At 39.2% G+C, this 19,928-nt stretch overlaps 1 protein-coding gene across 7 annotated transcripts in view; it reads right to left on the minus strand.

The window, feature by feature from the left end:
- The window catches only part of PPFIBP2 (PPFIB scaffold protein 2), a 1,154,531-nt gene that overhangs the window by 319,468 nt on the left and 815,135 nt on the right, over positions 1 to 19,928 (minus strand). For 4 of the 7 annotated variants that reach the window (XM_085648223.1, XM_085648222.1, XM_085648225.1 and 1 more), the window contains one exon: positions 10,296 to 10,388. In XM_085648223.1, coding sequence (XP_085504349.1) covers positions 10,296 to 10,388 — 93 coding nt within the window. Of the gene's footprint in view, positions 1 to 10,295; positions 10,389 to 15,188; positions 15,378 to 19,928 lie in introns of all 7 variants that reach the window. The other 3 variants (XM_085648219.1, XM_085648221.1, XM_085648220.1) reach the window with 1 other exon arrangement.

A 19,928-nucleotide genomic window follows, 5' to 3' on the forward strand; every position in this document is an offset into this window, starting at 1 on the left:
GGTTTGCTAGGTTTCCCAAGGTTCCCGCAGAGCTAGGGTTCGAAAACTAGAGCTAGGCACTTTGCCAAAAAAGGGTAAATTTTCACTGCAATATTGAGTTGTGACCACGTTGCGTTTTGCGCCGTTTCCTGTCGCGGGCACTATGCCTACACACACAAGTGAGGTACCATTTTTATCGGGAGACTTAGGGTAATTCAGATTTGTAAAGAAACTTTTATCATCTATTGACTTTCGATGCATTTCTGCCTTCCAAATGAAAGACATTGTGTAAAAAATAAGTCATTCTAAAAAATGACTGATAATTCTCATGCTAGTATGAGTATTCCCAATTTCAGAAATGTGCAAATATCTACTGTTTCTAAACTCTATATTTTGTTCCCATTTCAGAAATACATAGGTGTCTTTCATACCGATTTTTCCATGTACACATTTTTACAGAATAATTACTATATACCCGGTACATAATAAAAAACCATTGCAAGTTGCTGCTCAGTTTTTGGCTCTGGGCTCGTCGGGTTCTTGGTGAACCTACAAGTCCTATATATCCCCACAACCAGTAATGTCCAGTGGATGCAACGGTATATTGCTTTCAAAGAGCTGTCATAATTAGAAGAAGTTACAGGTGAAAACGTTGACACAAAAGGCTGTTTTTTTCAACTAATTTTCAATTTATCCTATATTTAACTGTTTGTTTCTATAAAAAAAACCTTGATGGATCTACACAAATGACCCCTTGCTGAATTCAGAATTTTGTCTTCTTCTCGAAAATGTATAGCTTTCCAGGATCCATTATTGCTTTTATACCCATTTCTGCCATTAACTGGAAGGAGGTCAAAAGCACAAAAAATAGCAAAAATAGGCTATGTCCCAGAAAAATGCCAAAACTGTGTAAAAAATGTTGGGTTTCTGACAAAAGTCTGGTATCCCCGAAAAGCTGGGAAAATGGTGATTTCAACCCCACAAACCCTTTTTTGATAACATTTGCAGGGAAAAACCCAGATGGTTTCATTTGCAGCCTGTTTTTCCAATTTTTCCGAAGAAAAAAAAAACTTTTGCTGTATTTTGGCTCATTTCTGTGACCCCTCCAGGGGAATCCACAAACCCTGAGTACCTTTAGAATCCCCATGATATTGAAAGAAAAGGACGCAAATTTGGCGTGGATACCTAATGTGGTCAAAAAGTTACAGGGGCCTGAGCGCGCACTACCCCAAATAGCCAAAAAAAGGCTTGGCACAGGAGGGGGAAAAGGCCTGGCAGCGAAAGGGTTAAAGCAATCCTTAACAGCTCGGGTACTAGGTACAGGGCGTGGTTAGTTGTACTACCTATATGGGGTTCAACGTGCATTAAATATGTGGCCGATACTTCATAGTATGCCACGGAAATAGTTGTTCTTTTCGCAAGACTTATCTTTGCAGCCTGTGAGCACCACCGGCTGGGGAGGGGGATTCCTTTGCCGTCAATTTCCCCGACACAATACCTGTTTCTTCTTTCACGTCTATTACGACAGATGTCATTTATAATGATCCACCATTGGTGAAGCCATCGGAGTTGGATTTTTCAAGTCCTACTGCTGAGTCCCAAACTCCAGTTTTTCAGCGGCCTCCAGCACAGATTTGTGTCTCTATTTCATGGTTAAAATGTACTTATCTAGTCCCTCCTTGGATATATGTCTGGATTATACTTTCCTTGGTTTTCTTATTTATGTGGATGGTTTTTTTTTTTTCTACTAATCAATGGCCATTACTTCCTGGAACATTCTGCTACAGAAATGGTCGATGGGGTGTTAGCTTCCCCATTCGTCATCACAAAATGACTGATGGAATTGCTTGGGATAAAGTTCCTTACGACATATTCGGTCCTACGGAGATCCTACAGATACCAAGTGTGTTCAAAGTTTCTATGGGTGACGTAATAGTTACCTGGGTTGCATTCAGATGATTGGGATGCTGACACTGTAAATTCTATGCTTTCTGAATTAGAATATTATACTGTTTTTGAATCGGAGAATCTATATCTTAATTCTGCTAATTATGCCGATATTTTCAGTTCCCATCATTAGGGACACCATTTTCTGAACAGAAAAAGGACAACATCTCCATTTGAATTATACACAATGGGAATATTGTCCAACTCCCCTTCAAGAGAGTTCCAAACAACAAAAGAACATACATATTTCACCTCAGACCCAACATCATATTATTTTAAATTAACTTCAACATCACCCAAGAAATATACGCTTACTCAAGCTTGTAAATACCACTATGCTTGTCAATCAGTTGGACTAAAAAGGCTATGATCACTGGAAGGACAATATTGATTTAAAATTGATTTGGGGTCCAAAGTCCTGGCAGGTTCAGGGGAAGCCTGTTTAATTCCCACACAAATGATTTTCTTAAATGAAGCAATCCAGCAAACTTTTTTTTTTTTTCTTCTTTTTTAGTCCTCATTCTGCCAATTTACTTGGTGGCTATACACCTCCCCTTCTCCGGTAAACCAGAACTGGTTAGAGTCCTTCCAATCAAGAGAGAAAAGCCATTTCCATTTCCACCCTTCCCGAGAGTGCCCGTAGCACGGAAGGAAAACAGGACCAACAGCTCAACATTGGCTTAATCATTGGACCTCAAGTTTTTTTGGGGGGTCCAATCCACCAGCTTAACCCATACTTTCTCTTTACTACTGGGATCGCACAATAGGTCCTGTTTGCTTATATGTATATAACACTTTTTTTGCATTCCAGGAAGTGGGGTGGAACATTCGCCTTCCATGATTTACAAATCTCTCTTCTTCCTAAGAGAATTACATAAAAAATAAATCTTGCGTCTAATCTACTAATGTTAATAGTGTTCGTACCAAATTCCAAAAAACACCAGGACAGGGCTGACCCTCACAGTGATACCTATGACTTCTGTTAAAAATTGGCACACCTCAGACCAAAACTTCTCAGTTTCCGGACATGTTAGAAATCCAGCAAACTACTCATTTGGGATTGGGAAAAATTAAAGAAATGAATGACCTGACCATTCTCTCAGTGGCCCGCTTTCATAATTGGCAGAGGTTGACAAATTACACAGGAGAACAATTAAATGGCATGGTACAGAATGGTAAAAACAACAGTTGATTGACAGAATGCAGAACAATGTCATACATTCACTCCAGTACAGAGATCTGGGGGAGACTGATTTGCATATGGCTGGGTCCAAACTAGGGTGGTGTAGTGGGCAAAAGAACAATGGATTTAACCCAGATCTTTTGACTGGGGGAGAATGTTTGCATTGTCAGCATTCCATCCATCATTTGTTTGCTATGGTACATTTTTTAGTCCTGGCGGGTGGTTGTTGTGGCCAGTGGACATTAATGGTTGTCATGATCATTTTCTTAATTCCACACCTGGGTTTAAATTCAGTAGACCTGATCCCTGATACTCTAAGACAGCACATTCTGGTATTGTTACCACCTATTCTGTGGGACACGTATGTCAACAATGGTTGGAACACTACACACTGTCTGTAGTGAAGCAACATCTTCTCTTCTGTCTGAGGGCATTAATTTGTCAGACTTCCTTTTGGGGGAAAAAATCCCCACGTTCTAAAAGATTTCTATATGCTACCTATAATGAGATTTGGAAATTATCCCAGATTGAAGCTACTGTATGGTTAGGACAAAATGTCTGAGATAATTTAGATAAAGTGCTTGCTGTTGTTGATAATAGTATTACTACATTGCCATTTCATAATTACAACTTAAACATTGTATCGTCTATTATTGATACTGTGCAGAGTGGCGGTCACTGTTCTATCCTGGGCAAAGTCAGCTTGGATCTATTATGCAGTTTAGCTGGATGCTTCAAACACTCAAAAATGGACGCATTCCCTGACATTACTTGAATTGCAGCGATTTGTTGCTTCCTTTTAATTTAACATGCAAACAACAATTAATGGCCGTAAACAATGCGACCTCTACAATGCTGCAAATAGAACAGCTTCTATTCACCATAGCTGCAACTCCTTCGGCGGAGTGTTTTAATACATGGAGTTATTTCACTTCCTATCTCCACATTCCAATTCACAGCTTGCATTAGCCATTTTCCTGTAGGTAGATATGAACCCCCAACTTAGCAGTTACATACATTAACTTTACTGATCGTTGTGAACGTACCAACAAGGACGTTTTTATCACTGGTGATGATACAACTCTATTGTCCGACATTCACTTGTTTGTTATAAAATCCACGGTGCCTGCAAAACTTCAGCGTCCAATTTGGCTTCTTATTTTAAAGGAATTCTGGTTCCAGCAATTCTCCCTTTCATTACAGTACTCTCTAATGGGAGTTATCTCATGCTTGGTGTTCAAGACTGTTGTGGAATGTGGGCTGGGGTCCCGTATATTCTGTCCGTTTCCGTGTTAGTCACTTGTTGCCACAATGTCTTGTTTCTCCCTCTGCATGGGATTGTAGATAGATCATTATGGCCTTCCATTCCAACTTTGAAGGCAGATTTCAACAAGTTGACCAGACTCAAAGCATTATTGTTTCAGCAAGAAGTAGATCTTACATCTGCTCGCGAGACCTTCGAATTGCAAGTGGCTAGAATTTCTAGTGAAATACAGTTGTTGTTAAATACTAACCTCCCCCTGCATGTTGGAGAATTAGTGCATCAAATCTTTAATGCCTGTAGTACGGCCGGCCTTGCCCACTTTTTTTTTTAAGGTTGTAGGCTCTAGCCTAGTTAGTTCTTATCAGACCATCTTTGGAGTGATTCCGGCTTTTATCCACTCCATTTACTCTAATGTGGTCAGAGTATTCCTGGTGCAGTTACTCATTTGTGGCATTCTCATCCTGTTCCTGCTTATCCACAATGGATGCTCCTTTTGCTCTGGAACGGGCATCGCTCCAATACTACTGTGAGCATATGTTTCAAATGTTTGGAATGCTTCTACTACAGGAACTAGATCTTGATTGGTCTTTGATGTTTTGGCCTGCCTGGTTTACCTGCATACAACCAGTGTTCCACTGCTTCTGGTGCCCCTATGAACGGGCACTGAACATATGGACAGCTTTGCAGACTCCTGCTGCCATGGAATTTGTACTGCTAATGAGTCCTTTAGCGACCCATTTTCAATACTGTCTTTTGGCCCTGCAACTTCCACACGATGCGAGTTTTGAGCCTTTGACCTACGAGGAAACGTGTATCTAAAAATACAGGCTCCAATAACATGGGTGTAGGTTGCCCGATAACTGTTTCAGCATCAGCTGTTCTTTGGAGCTCGTGACTTGAGCTGTTGACCAATCATGTTGGATTCCCTTGTGGAGTCTTTAGCCTACGAAATGGCGAGTAACACTATGGATTCTTCCTAAACACACTGATTTGATTATTTTTCCAAATTGACATTCCCTTCTCTTTTTGTTATCAAACAATTTCATCTCAATGCTTTGAGTGTATTTACTTTCCAATTATATTTATCATATCTTGTATCCCCTCTAGTGCTATTATCCTGACCACAGGGAGGGTGTCATGTTTGTAATGCAAGGCCCATTGTAGTTTCCTCCAGGTTAGCCGAATTGTTTATGTTATAGGCCTCGTGTTCTTTTTGCATGTTACTACATAAACATCCTTGCTTTGTGCCACAAAGCACTTTCACACAGAACCTGCTTATGTTTTCGCATTCTGTTCTTTCCCTGTGAGTTAGTCTGAACATCACAGACAAGGTCAAACAAAAATGTCCCTTTTTATTCTTTCTGGCCAGGCGCTAGCACCTAAACATAACACGAAAATGCAGCTGTTGTTTATGGGCACACATGTCATGTCATATAGGTGAGTACAGGAGCCAAGAAAACACACATTGAACGAGAGTTCGGAGACTAGAACACCGCATCTGCTGAGATGTAAAACGTTCATCTGTGTATGCTAAGGTACAAGAAACAATATTTCTGTTGATAAAATAAAAGTTGGCAATACCAACGATCGAAGTTGAGCATTGCTCCATAGTATCTCTGGGATACCTAGTCAAATAAATCAACCCAGTGTCCAGCACAAGAATGGCAATTACTGCTAAGTGATAGACATGGGAGAATAGGCACATAGATACCCTTGTGAATATTATTAATATACATAACATCAAGTGAACGGGCGAGAACGTAACCAATTGGTTTACATTCTAGCACATTTCCCAATTCTCCCTCTATGCAGGGTCGGAACTCATCCGGCTGGAAGGCGGAAGTGGTGATTCACGGTTTCTGGAATCAGACTTAAGGCGGTGAGTACAACAATGAAACAGCTACACGGGATGGCGAGAGGCACCAATAATTGCATCCAGCCCTTGACGAAGTAAGTACATTTAGACAGGTGGCACTTCAAATTATTTTATGGCAGTTTTCGGTTGCACGACCGCTGTTTATAGTCGGGGAGTGTAAGAGAGAATCGGGGACCAGATGTATTAATCTCGATGGGGCTTGAGAACTTGGCATAGGTGCGCCTGAACAAACAGTTTTAGTAACAAACAGTGAAATGGTGAATGTTTATAATGTGATCTGTGCTTCTTTCAAGCCACAGAGTGTGACAACAGGGGGATGCTCCCACTTGCACTCCAGTTTCAGCGACTTTATCAATTAAACTTGGTAAGCGACATCTCAATTTATATTCCCCATAAGCACAACCTTCTTTGTCTTCTTTTCCGTCTTATGTTTGGTTCGTCACTCCTTATGTGTGGGGCAGTGTGATGTGGTGGCAGCATGTTCTTTGTGGTCTTGGGAAGGCCATAAGACAGATAGACAGTTGACGTGCTTGTGTGATTGATGCAAATTTGGGGGGGACAGTTTCCCTTTCAACTAAACAATACACAGACATAGATGTGTGTATTTAGAGAGGTGCAAAATTAGAAGTAGGAGGCTTAGGAGAATAAAGGGCCCTTAAAATAGGATTCGGGTTGATGATAATATCTAGGAGAGTAAAATCTTCTATTAGAGGGCCTTCCACTCTAGGCTCAGAACATTATTCAACAACAGACTGAGACACTCTGTTTAAAGTCGTGTGTATAGTAGAAATTGGCAGCAGAGAACCTTCCTATCTGATTTCAGGACTTGCTTCAACCCCAGACCGAGTCATACTAATTTCAGGTGAAGTATTGATGAAATTTGCCGAAAGTGGCGTTTTTCAGTTTCCACTTCAGCAGGATGAAATTCAGGCTTAAACTCCATAGTCGTCACCTTATTTTGACATCTCTTTTTTTGAGAAAAAGGTGGAAATGGCGTTGAATCCTTTTAGAGTACTTATCTGTATCGATTTGTTTCTTAAAGGTTAGGTTTTGTTTTTTTACAAGCTCTTACATAAACCAATTTTCCTGAGTGCAGTTTTTTTGCGGTCATAGCTTCAGCCGCGTCTTAGTCTAGTTATACCAAGGGTGCAGGAAAACCTATGGTACCTTTAGTACCAATTGTTCAGACGCAAAGCAAAGCCAAGCCAAGTCCAACCGCCTTGCTCCTCGCCGCAGGGTTATTGTGTCACCCCGGCGTCTTAATTTGTTTTAGATTTTTTTTTTAAGCTCTCTTTAGACCACAACCTTTTTTGCTTCCACATGATGCACTTTATTTAAAATAAGATCTAATAGGATCTAATATGAATCCTTTTTCGCCCAGTCAGTGGTGGCCTGAAAACATGGTCCCTCCACCCAACACTGCCGATACAGCTCGGAACCTAGGAATTTTATTTTTGTCATTCCTTATCATTTCATAGTCAAGCATTAGCCGTAGCAGGCATGTGCTTTTACACTATAAAAATTCTGAGAAAGTTCTTGGACCTATTGCCTCTGCATGTCAGGAAATCCGTTGCGGTAGCTCTAGTACTTTCACGCCTGGACTGCTGTAACAGCCTGTATGCGGGGGCAAATAAATCTATTATAAAGAAGTTACAAGTGGTCCAGAACGCAGCAGCCAGGCTGGTGCTTATGCTCCCGAGAGGATCCTCAGCAGCACTTCAACATCTACACTGGCTGCCTATACATAAAAGAATCTTGTTCAAAATTTTAACTATCATCTATAAAGTTATTAAAGCATCAGGGCCAGCATATCTTAGAACTAAAATTCGGCCCTATACCACACAGCGTCCTCTCCGATCATCCTTAGCACACTATCGACTGAAGACAAAAGGGGAAAAACCATAGCGGTTCTGGGTACAAAAGCCTGGAACAGCTTGCCGCTCCAGTTGAGACTGGCTCAATCAGAATGCCTCTTTAGGAAGCTTTTAAAAACATGGATTTTCTCTATCACTGATAGCATTGTGTTCTCCCTGATATCAGGATAAATGATAGGGACTCATAGTTTAACTCGTTTCCTCACCTTTTCCACTACTGTTGTGTTCTTTGCTCATGGTCTGTTAGCGCCAAGATGCTCCTTGGAGTGAACGTAGTGCTGTACAAATAAATTCATTCATTCAAGCTGTCATTGTATGGTATTTTGTCCAAATTACATAAGCATTTAACTTGATTTACTTGATGCGGTAAAGGTTTTAACTATTTTATTGTAATTCTGTATGTTGTGATAATGATGAACATGCTTACCTACACTTCGCTTATTCTGTGCCTTTGTAGATTCCGCTTTGCTATCTAAGGGAGAATGTGGAACTGGTTTTGAAGGATTTCGATTCTATTAGGATGGACTATCTCGTATATAAACTGCCTTGTGATGTTAGCTACAACTGTTTTTTACAATGACCTTTTCCTACTAATTAACTGAAGTGATTTTATTATACATTTATCATATTGCCTGCTTTTGTATTTTAACCTATCTATTGTGGATTTGAACTGTGCTTGTATTTAAAATGTTTTTTATGCAATAATTGTGTGTATTCTTTATGTTGACCTCATTGGAGATCCAAATTCTTAATAAACTGTATTGAATTGAATTGATACTGCTACCTGCTCATTAGACATGTTTTGCTGAAAGTAACAAGTGCCTGTCACATGATAATGCTCCATGGACTTGTATTGAGGAAAACATTTACAATAAATATATAAAAATTCTAATTTGCATCCATTTTAGTATTACATGCTCCAACTGGCCACTTTGGGCAAGAGCTTAGTCTGTTGAAATGACAATTGTCTCATTTGCTGTGCTGCTTGCTATGTGTGCATTAAACATGTTAGACTTTGGGCTTCCCAACATGCTGTGTTTTATATTAATACTATCAATTACAGAAACATCTTAAACCACTTTTCAAGATATTGCTTTCTATTTGCTTCTTTCCAGCATCTCCACTATCTGGCGAGTACTCCTTTTTCTACCTTCTACACTTCTAGCCTTTTTTCGCTGCATATTGTTCTCTGCATCAGACCATTCACCCAGATCTTTAATGGTACTACCTCACCTTTAAGTATTGCATATTATTAAGCTACTTATAAAGAAATTAGTGACTGCCATTTATACAGGGAATACAGAATCCCCTGTATTACAATATGATCACCTTTAGTCATTGAAGTCTCTAACTTTTAGAGAATGAGCAAATATGAACAGAAACTACATTGGGAAGCTGGACCCCCTGAGAAAGTGATTTTAACACCAGAGCTCAGCCATGATTGAGCTATAAGAGCCATGCATCAGTTTTCACTCAATTTTGAGGAAAAGAAAAACAGGGAAGGTGAGCATGGGGTCCAAATCAGTGACAACTTGATGAAAGGGAAGGCTGTGGTCAGATGGGGGGCCTCTTGCACAGGTACACGGTTCTTTAATTTGTATAGCATTCACAATAATGAACAAGTGTTATTTTATTTTTAATGGCACATTTCCTAAAATGTTCTCTAATCGGCATAAACAGATGATCCTCAGAGTGTGGGTTGTTCAAAGAAAACAGGAATGGAATCATATGTTTTGAAGAGCATTAACACATGTGCAGGCTTGACTTCCTTGTATGCTATGACAAGTATGTAGGCTTACAGCAGCATGCAGCAAGGTTGTTATTACAAAGGCATCACTGATCTCAAAGAGATGGCCCTTTCTCTCCCTCCCACAATGAATAAAAAAACATTGATAAACTCAACTATGCTGCAACAGAAAGAATGTATGATCCAGCTCCAGGTAGTTCAAAGTAAGGGTGTCAGAACAATACAATTCTAAAAATGAAAACAGAAACAGGGTTTTATAATGCTGGAAAAAGCACTTTAGCACTTCCTATATCATGTAACACATTTCCATGGGACCATTAAAGAAAATGTACAATTACTGGTAACACTAATGTGCATTTCAAACCAAATGCTGTGCTTCCACACGTAACCGATACACGTTTACCTGTTACAGGTGTATAGCTTACCTTAGTCGCTTTCATTCTCCACTCATATTGGCTTCTTTCATTTTCCAGCTCATCCACTTTTATTTTAAGATTTTTTAGTTCTTTAAACAGCCCCTAACGTAATTAAAAAAGAAGGCACTGTTAATTAAAATAAAATAAATAAATGCATTTCATAATCAGACATCGCAATGCAGAAATGCAATAAACATGTTGAATGAGTATGTAAAAAGTAAAAACAGCTATGTTCCCAAAAGGGCAGATATCACGTGGACAGAGAATTAATAGGCAGCATTTTAACACTCATCACCTAGATACTAGTAACCAGCTCAGCTAATTGGTACTCTTCTTTCACCATTTATTAGTGCAACTTCAACACTTTTCCATACAGAAGAGGGCAAGAGCCTGCATGGGAGTCTGGTCATATGAAATCATGAGTTTAGGAATTATCTATTAATGAACCTAGTCTGAGCTAAAGTCTGTAAAGTTCTGTCAACGAGGACAGTTGGCTCAGAAATTCAGCCAATAAATGTAATTTTACCAATCTAGAAGGAAACCTGTAGAAGTCTGGAGTTGCAATGGGATATCCCTCACCTCCATTTGGAGCTCAATAGGTGCTTTCTCTCCATTGGGGTAACACAGGACAGACAGACATGCCCCCCTCCCCTTGCAACTACACCTAATGCACTAATGATTGACAAACACCTGCATATGGCTATCCCAGTCCCTTAGTTTACAGCTGTGGATGGAAGATATCGCGCATTGGCCGATAACGAGTCACTCTAGAATTGCACGTGCATAGGTAGATTTAAGGACTCAGGAAGTGGGTCAGACAAGTTCCTGAAATCGCAAGAAGGATTCTGATGCTGATGAAGCGATAAATATGCAATGCTGAACACTCATGTGAAAATGCTACCTTACTTCACTTATTTACCATGTTAAAGTTCATGTCCTCATTAGCAGAGACTATCTCCCATGTACCACTCAGCAACAAACAACCTTTGAGCAATTTAGTCCTCTGCTGAACTATCCCAACACACGATACATCTTTTTCTACTGATTCATCTCATCTCTAAACACAATATACCCAGTGCATATCTGCCTCAGATAGATTTTCTCTACCTCATTTGTGCTGTGATTAGTCCTTACTTCTCTTGTCCCGATGATGACCTCAGACCATGATTTGGTCCAATTCTGTGGGCAACACTGGCGATCGAATTAACAATTTTGTAACCTTCACACATCAGATGCAGGATTCACCTGTGCGGTTTATGTGAATTTTAGAAACTAATGCTAGCCTTGAAGATTTACATGCTTGTACTTTGTAAATACGCACTGTGTGATCACCCTTTTTATATATATATATATATATATATATATATATATATATATATATATATATATATATATACATACATACAATTGATATGTAATGTCACTATAAGCGGTCATTAAAGCCTTTTCTGTTTTTATTCTATATTTGCAATTAATTGCACACACACTACACCCTGCATTTTAATATTCATCCTAAATGAAACGCTGCTGTTCATGCTGCTGGTTTTCTTCAGTACTGGCGATCATAACAAACATATTGGTTGCTTAGGTCACCTGCTTCCTTCAAAGTCTTTCTGTGCTCCACAAGGTGCTTTACAACCGGTTGTCGACACATACAGATGGTATTTGTGTGCCATGCACCAGATTTCCCCACACTCAGTGTGAAGGCAACCCTCAATACTGACACTGCTAGTTGCTGGTGATATTTATTTGGAAACTTTTATATAGCGCTAATGTGAACCTCGCGGGTATCAGTGCGCTTTACAAGGGAATGAGGGCACAAACATATATTTAATTCGAACATGGTCTATATACATATAAGACAAGAGAAAGGTTTACTCATATAAGGGAAATTCTGACGTTTGTTCTAGAAAGGGTTTCATAAATAGAAGTTTCACTTCTTTCTTGAAAGATGGAGTTGAAGGGATTATTCTTATTTCAGGGGGAAGAGAGTTCTAAATACGAGGGGCAATGCCAGAGAAGGCTCTATTGTAGGGTTTCTTCTTGAAGAATCCCTGTGGTTTTAGCAGCAATGTGCTGGAGCTTTTATAGCATCTCGAGCTACCCGAAAGTTCAAGCTTCTTAGCAAACTTGCTTGGGGTATTGAAGTGTAGAGCTTTGTGAGTCATGCATGTAATTTTCAATTGAATTCTTGCTTCACAGGGAGCCAGTTGAGGGATTTCAGGTCAAGAGAGACGTGATTGTTCCTCTATGATCCTGTGATGAGTCTTGCAGCAGAGTTAAGGTAGGCCCTCAATGGGGCTGATGTGGATCTGGGCAGGCCGGAGAGGGTTGCTCTTCCATACTACAATCTGGGAATCACATGGGCTTGCACTGCAGACTTACTGACTTCATTCTCTTACTACAAACAAGTTCCGACTTCAGAATATTCCAGCAATAATGAAATAGATGCATGACAATATAAGTAAATTAGAGTCTCACATATTACATACCCTTTTATATACTGTGTATGGTATCAGCACCGATACTCCAGTGTTTTACTCAAGTTCTCTTTATCACGGTTACACATAGCTTCTGCACAGTGGTGTTAATTAGATTATAAAAACCATATTCCTAGTAGCATTTTTATGCAACCAATCATACTCAACAGTATCTCTGTTATGTAATGTCAAAAGTCACCAGCACTAAACAGTTGCTTTATTTCTTAAGTGGGTATCTCACATTTATTTTTCTATAACTATTTTTGCAGTTTTATAAATCACAAAATCATGACATTTTCAATGTTCATGTCTAATTCTATAAGGAACCAGAGATCTCTATGAGAAGGCTGACTGGTGACTGAAAGAAACAATAAGTTACCTGAACAATTGATAAATGCCCTTATCCAGCTCTTAGATGAATAAACATGTTCTATAGTCCTATATTATACCATGCATTTAATCACCAAGTAGATTTATCTATCTGGACGCGTATAATGTGGCCTTAAATCGTGTAGACCAATCACATTTGGTTTATTCTGGTTCAAGTTAGGGAGGAGACTATGCATGCCCATTTACGTCAGTTATAGTCCTGCAAGAAGTTGCAAATCTTAAACTGGATAAATAAATTAAGGTAGACCAGACATTTCTATGATAATTTAAGAAAAATTAAAACGTTGTGCATCGATGTATTACCAGGGAGAGTCAAGGTTGCAAACTAGGGATTAAACATATTGGATTGCAAGCCCACAAATGCAACTGTGGTGAAAGGAAAAAGAAGAAAACAGGCAAGCTCAGAATAATGGTAGAAAGTGAAGTTCCCTTAAAATGATTGTCAGTTACAGGTTCTCAGATTTAGTGTGTATTACGGATGAGTAGGAAAACAATTTCAAAGTGAGGGATATCATGTCCTTGGACTTAATTATAGTCTAAGGTAAAGTCTTAAAACATTTGCATCCAACTCAGCAAACGTAAATGAGAGAGTAAATGGAAGTCCATTTGGATTCATGCGAGGCAATGAAATAGGACATCACCAAGACAACAGTCAAGTTCCTCTTTCTAAGATTCTTAATTCCTAGTTGCATCTTGGAACTGGTTGCATATTCCATTGTTTAACTGTGCCTCATCTGCTGTTGTTTTGTTCATGTAATCAGTCATAAACACACGACCCTTCATTGTTCCACTGATAATAACTAAACAAATAAAAAAATATATAAAGACAGAGCAACTGATTTCAGGAAATATGTAGAAGTTGCAAAATGAATTATCCACAGAGGCACAGTATTTAGCCAATGCTGTTCAAAGTAGGAAGAAGTGTTACTGCAAAGGAGCTGGAAGGCAAGGAAAACAAATGAAATCAAGAAGTTTAAGGTTTCAATCCAAAGTATGGCATTGCCAAAATACTAGTGATTACATATGAGATTCCAGATGTGACACATATTAATGTACTAGTTATAAAAACTACGCTATCAATGTACCTATGCTTATGAGGAGTAGGTTGTGTGAATAAAATGCTCCCCGCAGCATTCCTTAAGTCTGGCCTCCTTTTCCTTTGTCAGGTGGGTCTCCTAGAGTAAGGCCAAGTCTAAGGTAACTATTTAACTTGTAACGTTTCAGTGCTTCCATATCATCCTAAGGTTCCAGATAAGAACCGTATACCTAGCTCGATGTTCCATATATAGACACTGACTTGTTCACCACTCTCTCGATTCGGATGACAAAGGAGTGTTGGACCACTTTGCTGTCTGTGAGCCAGAAGGGTCCCGTTAGGGTATACTTTCTGTCCCTCCACTTAGAGCTCCATGCAACACAAGCGGTAACTCTTCAGCACATTGCCACTTGTCAGGTGAAGCTGTGAGGAGTACTGGGAGTTCCAGGACATTATGCCTTAGGTCTGCTAATGATCGCTTCCAGCAGTATCATCCCACCACTATTTTTCCTCTCCAGATCTGCCTCTCTAGACAAGGGGAAACAGTGACCCGTTCACCTTGTGTGCCTTCAGAATTGACGTAAATCAATGCATCGCAGTATGTAGGCAACTGACAGTGCCAGAAAGTATGTGGGTAAACGTCCACCGGTCGATCGGTGCACAAATACATGCAGGATGATGGTAAACGTTGATTTTCCTTGAGTCCATTCTTCTATATTTACTCTTTAGTGTAATAGTCAACAGCACAATGACACAAATAACCTGCGAGGCTTTGAAAGCAACGTGGCCATGTAATTTAATCATTGCTAAAATGAATATTAGTGAAGCACCAAATTATTTTGCACGATTGAGTGCAATGAAACTCCATGTCAAATAGCCTATGTAACAGGTTTTACAAAGGAGTAGATTATTAGACATTGTATCACACCAAACACCAGTTGTTAGGGAACGAAAAGCAAACACTGCAAAACTCATGCTCTGGAGTACTTCTCATACAGTGTCCCCGTCACATCTAGTGCATCTCTGGTGAGGAGCTTTTACTAATGAACTTGTGCTGGCCGAGGTGTCTTTATCAGAGTTTTCAGGGTTTCTAGCTTGACACTTTCTCTCCTTGATTTTAGTATTGATCTCCAGCTGCATCTTGCACATCTGCTCCTGCAGCTCATTGATCAGATTTACTACTGACTGCAAAAGGGGAAGCACAATAGATTAAAAGAAAACAGCGCAAAGCAAGGAAAAACTGTTTGTACCAAAAAAAAAAAATATATATATATATATATATATCAAGCTCAATCCCCGCCTTAACTCCCTTGCACTCTCGATCGGGTGCTTTAGTGGTGCGGTGACGGAAACCGCACGGATCAGCGATCCATAGCTCACGGCACAAATAAATGGACCAAGCACTCACAGGAACGGATAACCCAAGGTTTATTAATGGGTTCTTCACACGACCAGACGCGTTTCAGCTATCGCCTTTATCAATGGTAGCCGGCGCCGGTCTGAGACACGCTTAAATCAATATCCACTGTTAAACATAAACAAAGGACACCAACCATACTTTGGTCATTGGTGTCGGCCATTACTGAACATGTTGTTTGTTACAACCAAACCAAATGGATGAATGAAAACGTAAATTAGTTTCAACATACTTATAGCCCTGGATGGGCTTAATTGTGCAAACCACTATTTGTTTAAATAAACACAAGTTTCTACATGCATAACTATCTTGATTTCCGCCCTGAATGGGCTTGAGTTCATTATGCTTTTCAGTACATTAATTAACAGTGATAATCAATAGTCACATGTATCTATATTGAAAGATTGATTCTACCCTACTAAGATACTAGTGACATTGATACAATGAAGACATATTTACATAAAGAACAAGCAGCATAGGTAAGTATAAACATATTTAACATTACAGATGCACTGCCATTTCCTCACCACTGTTGAGACCTCCCGGTTTTTTAGTCTGATTGTCAATAATATGTCTTGACTCTAACCTACGTAATGACAGCTTCCTGTTCCCCCCTCTAACATTCAGAGGTACTTGATCAATACAGAAAAAACTTAACTGGTCCCTGTTACTGTTGTGGCACTCCTCAAAGTGTCTAGCCACAGGATAAGTGGGATCCCTGTTCTGTATTGCCCTAAGGTGTTCCAGAATTCTTATCTTAGTGGGATGGATCGTGCTGCCGATGTACCGTAGGCCGCACGGACATACCAAGCAGTACACCGTGTGGCTGGTGTTACAGTTCATCAGGCTCTTGATTTTAATGGGTTCTTTCTTTTATTTCTTCTTTTAGTGTTTGAATTACGAAGTTTTAGTAATTCCCTAGTCACACTGTCCATGAACACATCTATGGAGTCCGCTGGCATTAATGGACAGAATTTCGAGTTTGGTTTAAAGGGGCTGCCTGGATTAATTTTTATCACTCCTGTTTGATTGATGTTCAACATTGATGGTTGGACACATGTCGTAAGGTTACCTTCATCCTGTATATGTGTATATATATATATATATACACATATACAGAGAGAGAGAGAGAAATAGAAAGAGAGAGACGAGACAGAGAGAGCTTTGTTGCCAAATGTATGCAAACGCAACAGAAAGTGTAAAGCAGTAATGAGAGATAATGAGGACATTAGATAGGATGTATTCCAAATCAGTCACTATAAAAGAAAACGGCTTGCATATATGCAAATACATTATTTTATTTTTTTCAAGCTAAAGTTCTAGACGCATAAGAAACAGAATTATACCACCAGGCACTTAACGCCATATTAGATAACATAGCATGAATAATACTGTGTTTGGATTTTGAAGTACAAATAATGCAACAAAATAATGGAATTGTGGAAAGAATAGCCTTATTTTTTCAACGTTCAACGATACATATTGATCCATATTGCTTTACAATTAAAATTAGCTTTTGAAGTTTGCCTTTTTCTAGTCTTATTGTTAAAAGATTAAAGACTTTCCTCCGCAACACACCTTTTAACACCATTCTGGGGAGAACCTTGTTTGTTCCACAGTGTTTAAACATTTTGTAACCTGTACTTCCTCTTCTCTGCACTGTAGATAAACCCAAACGTGAATGGATATACAATTGTTCCGTAAAATTGTGTAACATTTCCTGCTAATTCTAACACTTTATTTCTTGAAAGAAGCAGTCCACATCGAGAGAAGAAAATAATGTGTCATCTTTCAAAAATCTGAATTAAGTATCTTAAACTGATGCGGTATGGTAAATGCTCTTTGACAAATGCATCAAAACTCCACACCTAGTGGTAGAGTTGTGCTTTTTAAGGTATCAGGAAAACGTCCAAAACAAAAGACATAATCCGCCCTTCCAGAAACTGCAAAGATGCCACTCGTGTTGTCGGTGGGCGCGGGCAATCTGTCACTGGCTCATCTCACTTATAAAGATTGGCTGCTAATACCATTTTATGGTGAGGTTGAAGTGCTAACTTTCCCCTGACTCTTCACATTAAACATTTTAGTGGTGCTATCAGTGCGGATGCGCATTTGATTCCACACTAACAATCCTGTAATATAATCAATTCTTGTGCCAATTTCAAAACCTAGTCCAGGGAGCACTGAACTTGAACAAGTTGTTTGCTTAGTATGAATCTCCACCCCTTTGGGCTTACTTTGTTACATGTATTAAAACTGGGTAATAAAATGTTTGTCCTACTAGAAAGTATAAACTACACAAAAACTTGGTTGGACGCTTATGATGATCCAGTGGAACTGGGATTCAAAGTGTAGGGCTCCCAGTTTCTTTGGTGGTCCTGATCGTTGCAGACGAGTACAATGGCATGTGGGTAAATGTTTTCTCACGAGTGCAAGTGTACTTTTCATTATTTTTAAATACCCTAGGAACATTTTCCCAAGGAGAAATCCCTTTCTCGTACATGACAGACCATTGTGTGGGTGATCGTTGGCATTCCGACTCCTGGAAAGAACATACTCCTGTCCTTGACAGGTGTAAATAAATCTCCGATTGTTTCCAGGATGGGAATGTGCTGTGATCAAGTTGAGAATACTCCACTTTAGATTTGTTCACAAATTATTTGTGTCGATCTACAGTGCAGTGGTACACCCACTTCACACCCCATATGAGATTTACTTGTGCGTAAGATTACACCAGATTAGGGTAATAATACACAGAGGAAAATATCTTTGTTCGTGCAAACTCACACTGACTTAAATACAAAGCAGAATTCGCCCCTTAAATCAAGCTATTTGCACTTTAGTTGAACTTAAGTGGTTTTGTAAATTGATCCAGCATGGCATATTCCTGGAAATTTTCTTGAGTAAGCCAACCTCTCAAAGAAAAGGTTGCATGGGATTAAACATTCTTCTATATTTCGGATCGGAGAACTCAAAAACATTGTATTTTTTTTTTTTATCTACGTTGCAAAATAAATGCATTGCTAGATATGGTTTGGCAAATATATCAATCCATTTTTACTGAAGCTTACATAAACAGTACCATGTGTTACAAGTAAGCTTTCATCCAGGGAATTTTGCTGGTGCAGATCATTTTACTAACAGCTATCTCTTGTACTGGAGTTCTCTCCTCACAAGTGCTATTCGTGTCAGTACTGAATTGTACACAATTTAAAAAAGCAAAACCGAGACACGTATTCGTGGCAACAAAACATTTTTTTCATTAAAAAAAATATGATGGCACTGTTAAGATGCAGGTATGTAGGTTGGCACAGATAAGCGAATATGAAAATTAAAAGGCACTTATGCAAATACGTTGCAGCGCATACTTGCCTTAAGCTTTCCAGCAACTACGTACACAGGAATGTAGTTAAAAAAAAGATGATGGTACAAACACGCTGACTCATTAAAAAACTATCTTCAATTTAATACTCAAGAAAGAGCATGGGAAACATTTTTTAAAGTTCGAGGCGAGAGGACTTACATTATTCTCTCATGAGTTGTAACATACAAGAGCAATTTTTGAGCAAAAAAAAAAAAAAGATTAAAAAGTTTTTAAAAACATCGCCTTTGGTTTACATCTTCAAAAGGCCTACCTGAAAGATTTTGGGGTGGCCCAGAATTCAAAGCCCTTTGAAAGAAGATCATCTTTAAGCAGGATCTCTGAATTTAATCGCATAAACATGAAACAAAATTATGAGGCATCAGAAAATAGTATATCTAGATGTTCTTCTCATCTAAATCCATTTAGCCACTGATTCTTTCTAAAAAGAAGCTTTTTAAAAATATTTTTTGTGAGAAGCTAGTCGTTCTCATCCGTTTCCCAAGACTGGTACTTGAGGAGAAAGACCCATGATAAGGTCCAGACAGAGGATAAGGTCACCACTTCTACCCCTAGCATTTTGGTCGACCGATGTTCATCGAGACCAAATGCAGGCATGTGCATCAGATAGCATATATGGTAACAAAGTGTTCAGTCAATATTCCTAGTTAACACTTGCCACAGGTCCTCCCTTCTGCCAATTAAATGGCTAGTTAAAATATTGTCCCCCTCAACATGAATGACACAATCATCCGGAGATCTATCCACCAACCACCTTGTCAAAACTCAAATCCATCTTTCTCACTACACTTCCTGAGACACATATTGTCGACTCTTACCTTAACCCTTTAAGAGGTGTTAGCAACACCATCTTCCTGTTTTACACCATTGAAATGCCTGCCTGAGCATACATTATCCCATAATTACCAAATCATCCATGAATCTATGATCCCCAGTG

This window comes from Triturus cristatus, chromosome 3_2, assembly GCF_964204655.1.
Source record: "Triturus cristatus chromosome 3_2, aTriCri1.1, whole genome shotgun sequence".
NCBI lineage: Eukaryota > Metazoa > Chordata > Amphibia > Caudata > Salamandridae > Triturus > Triturus cristatus.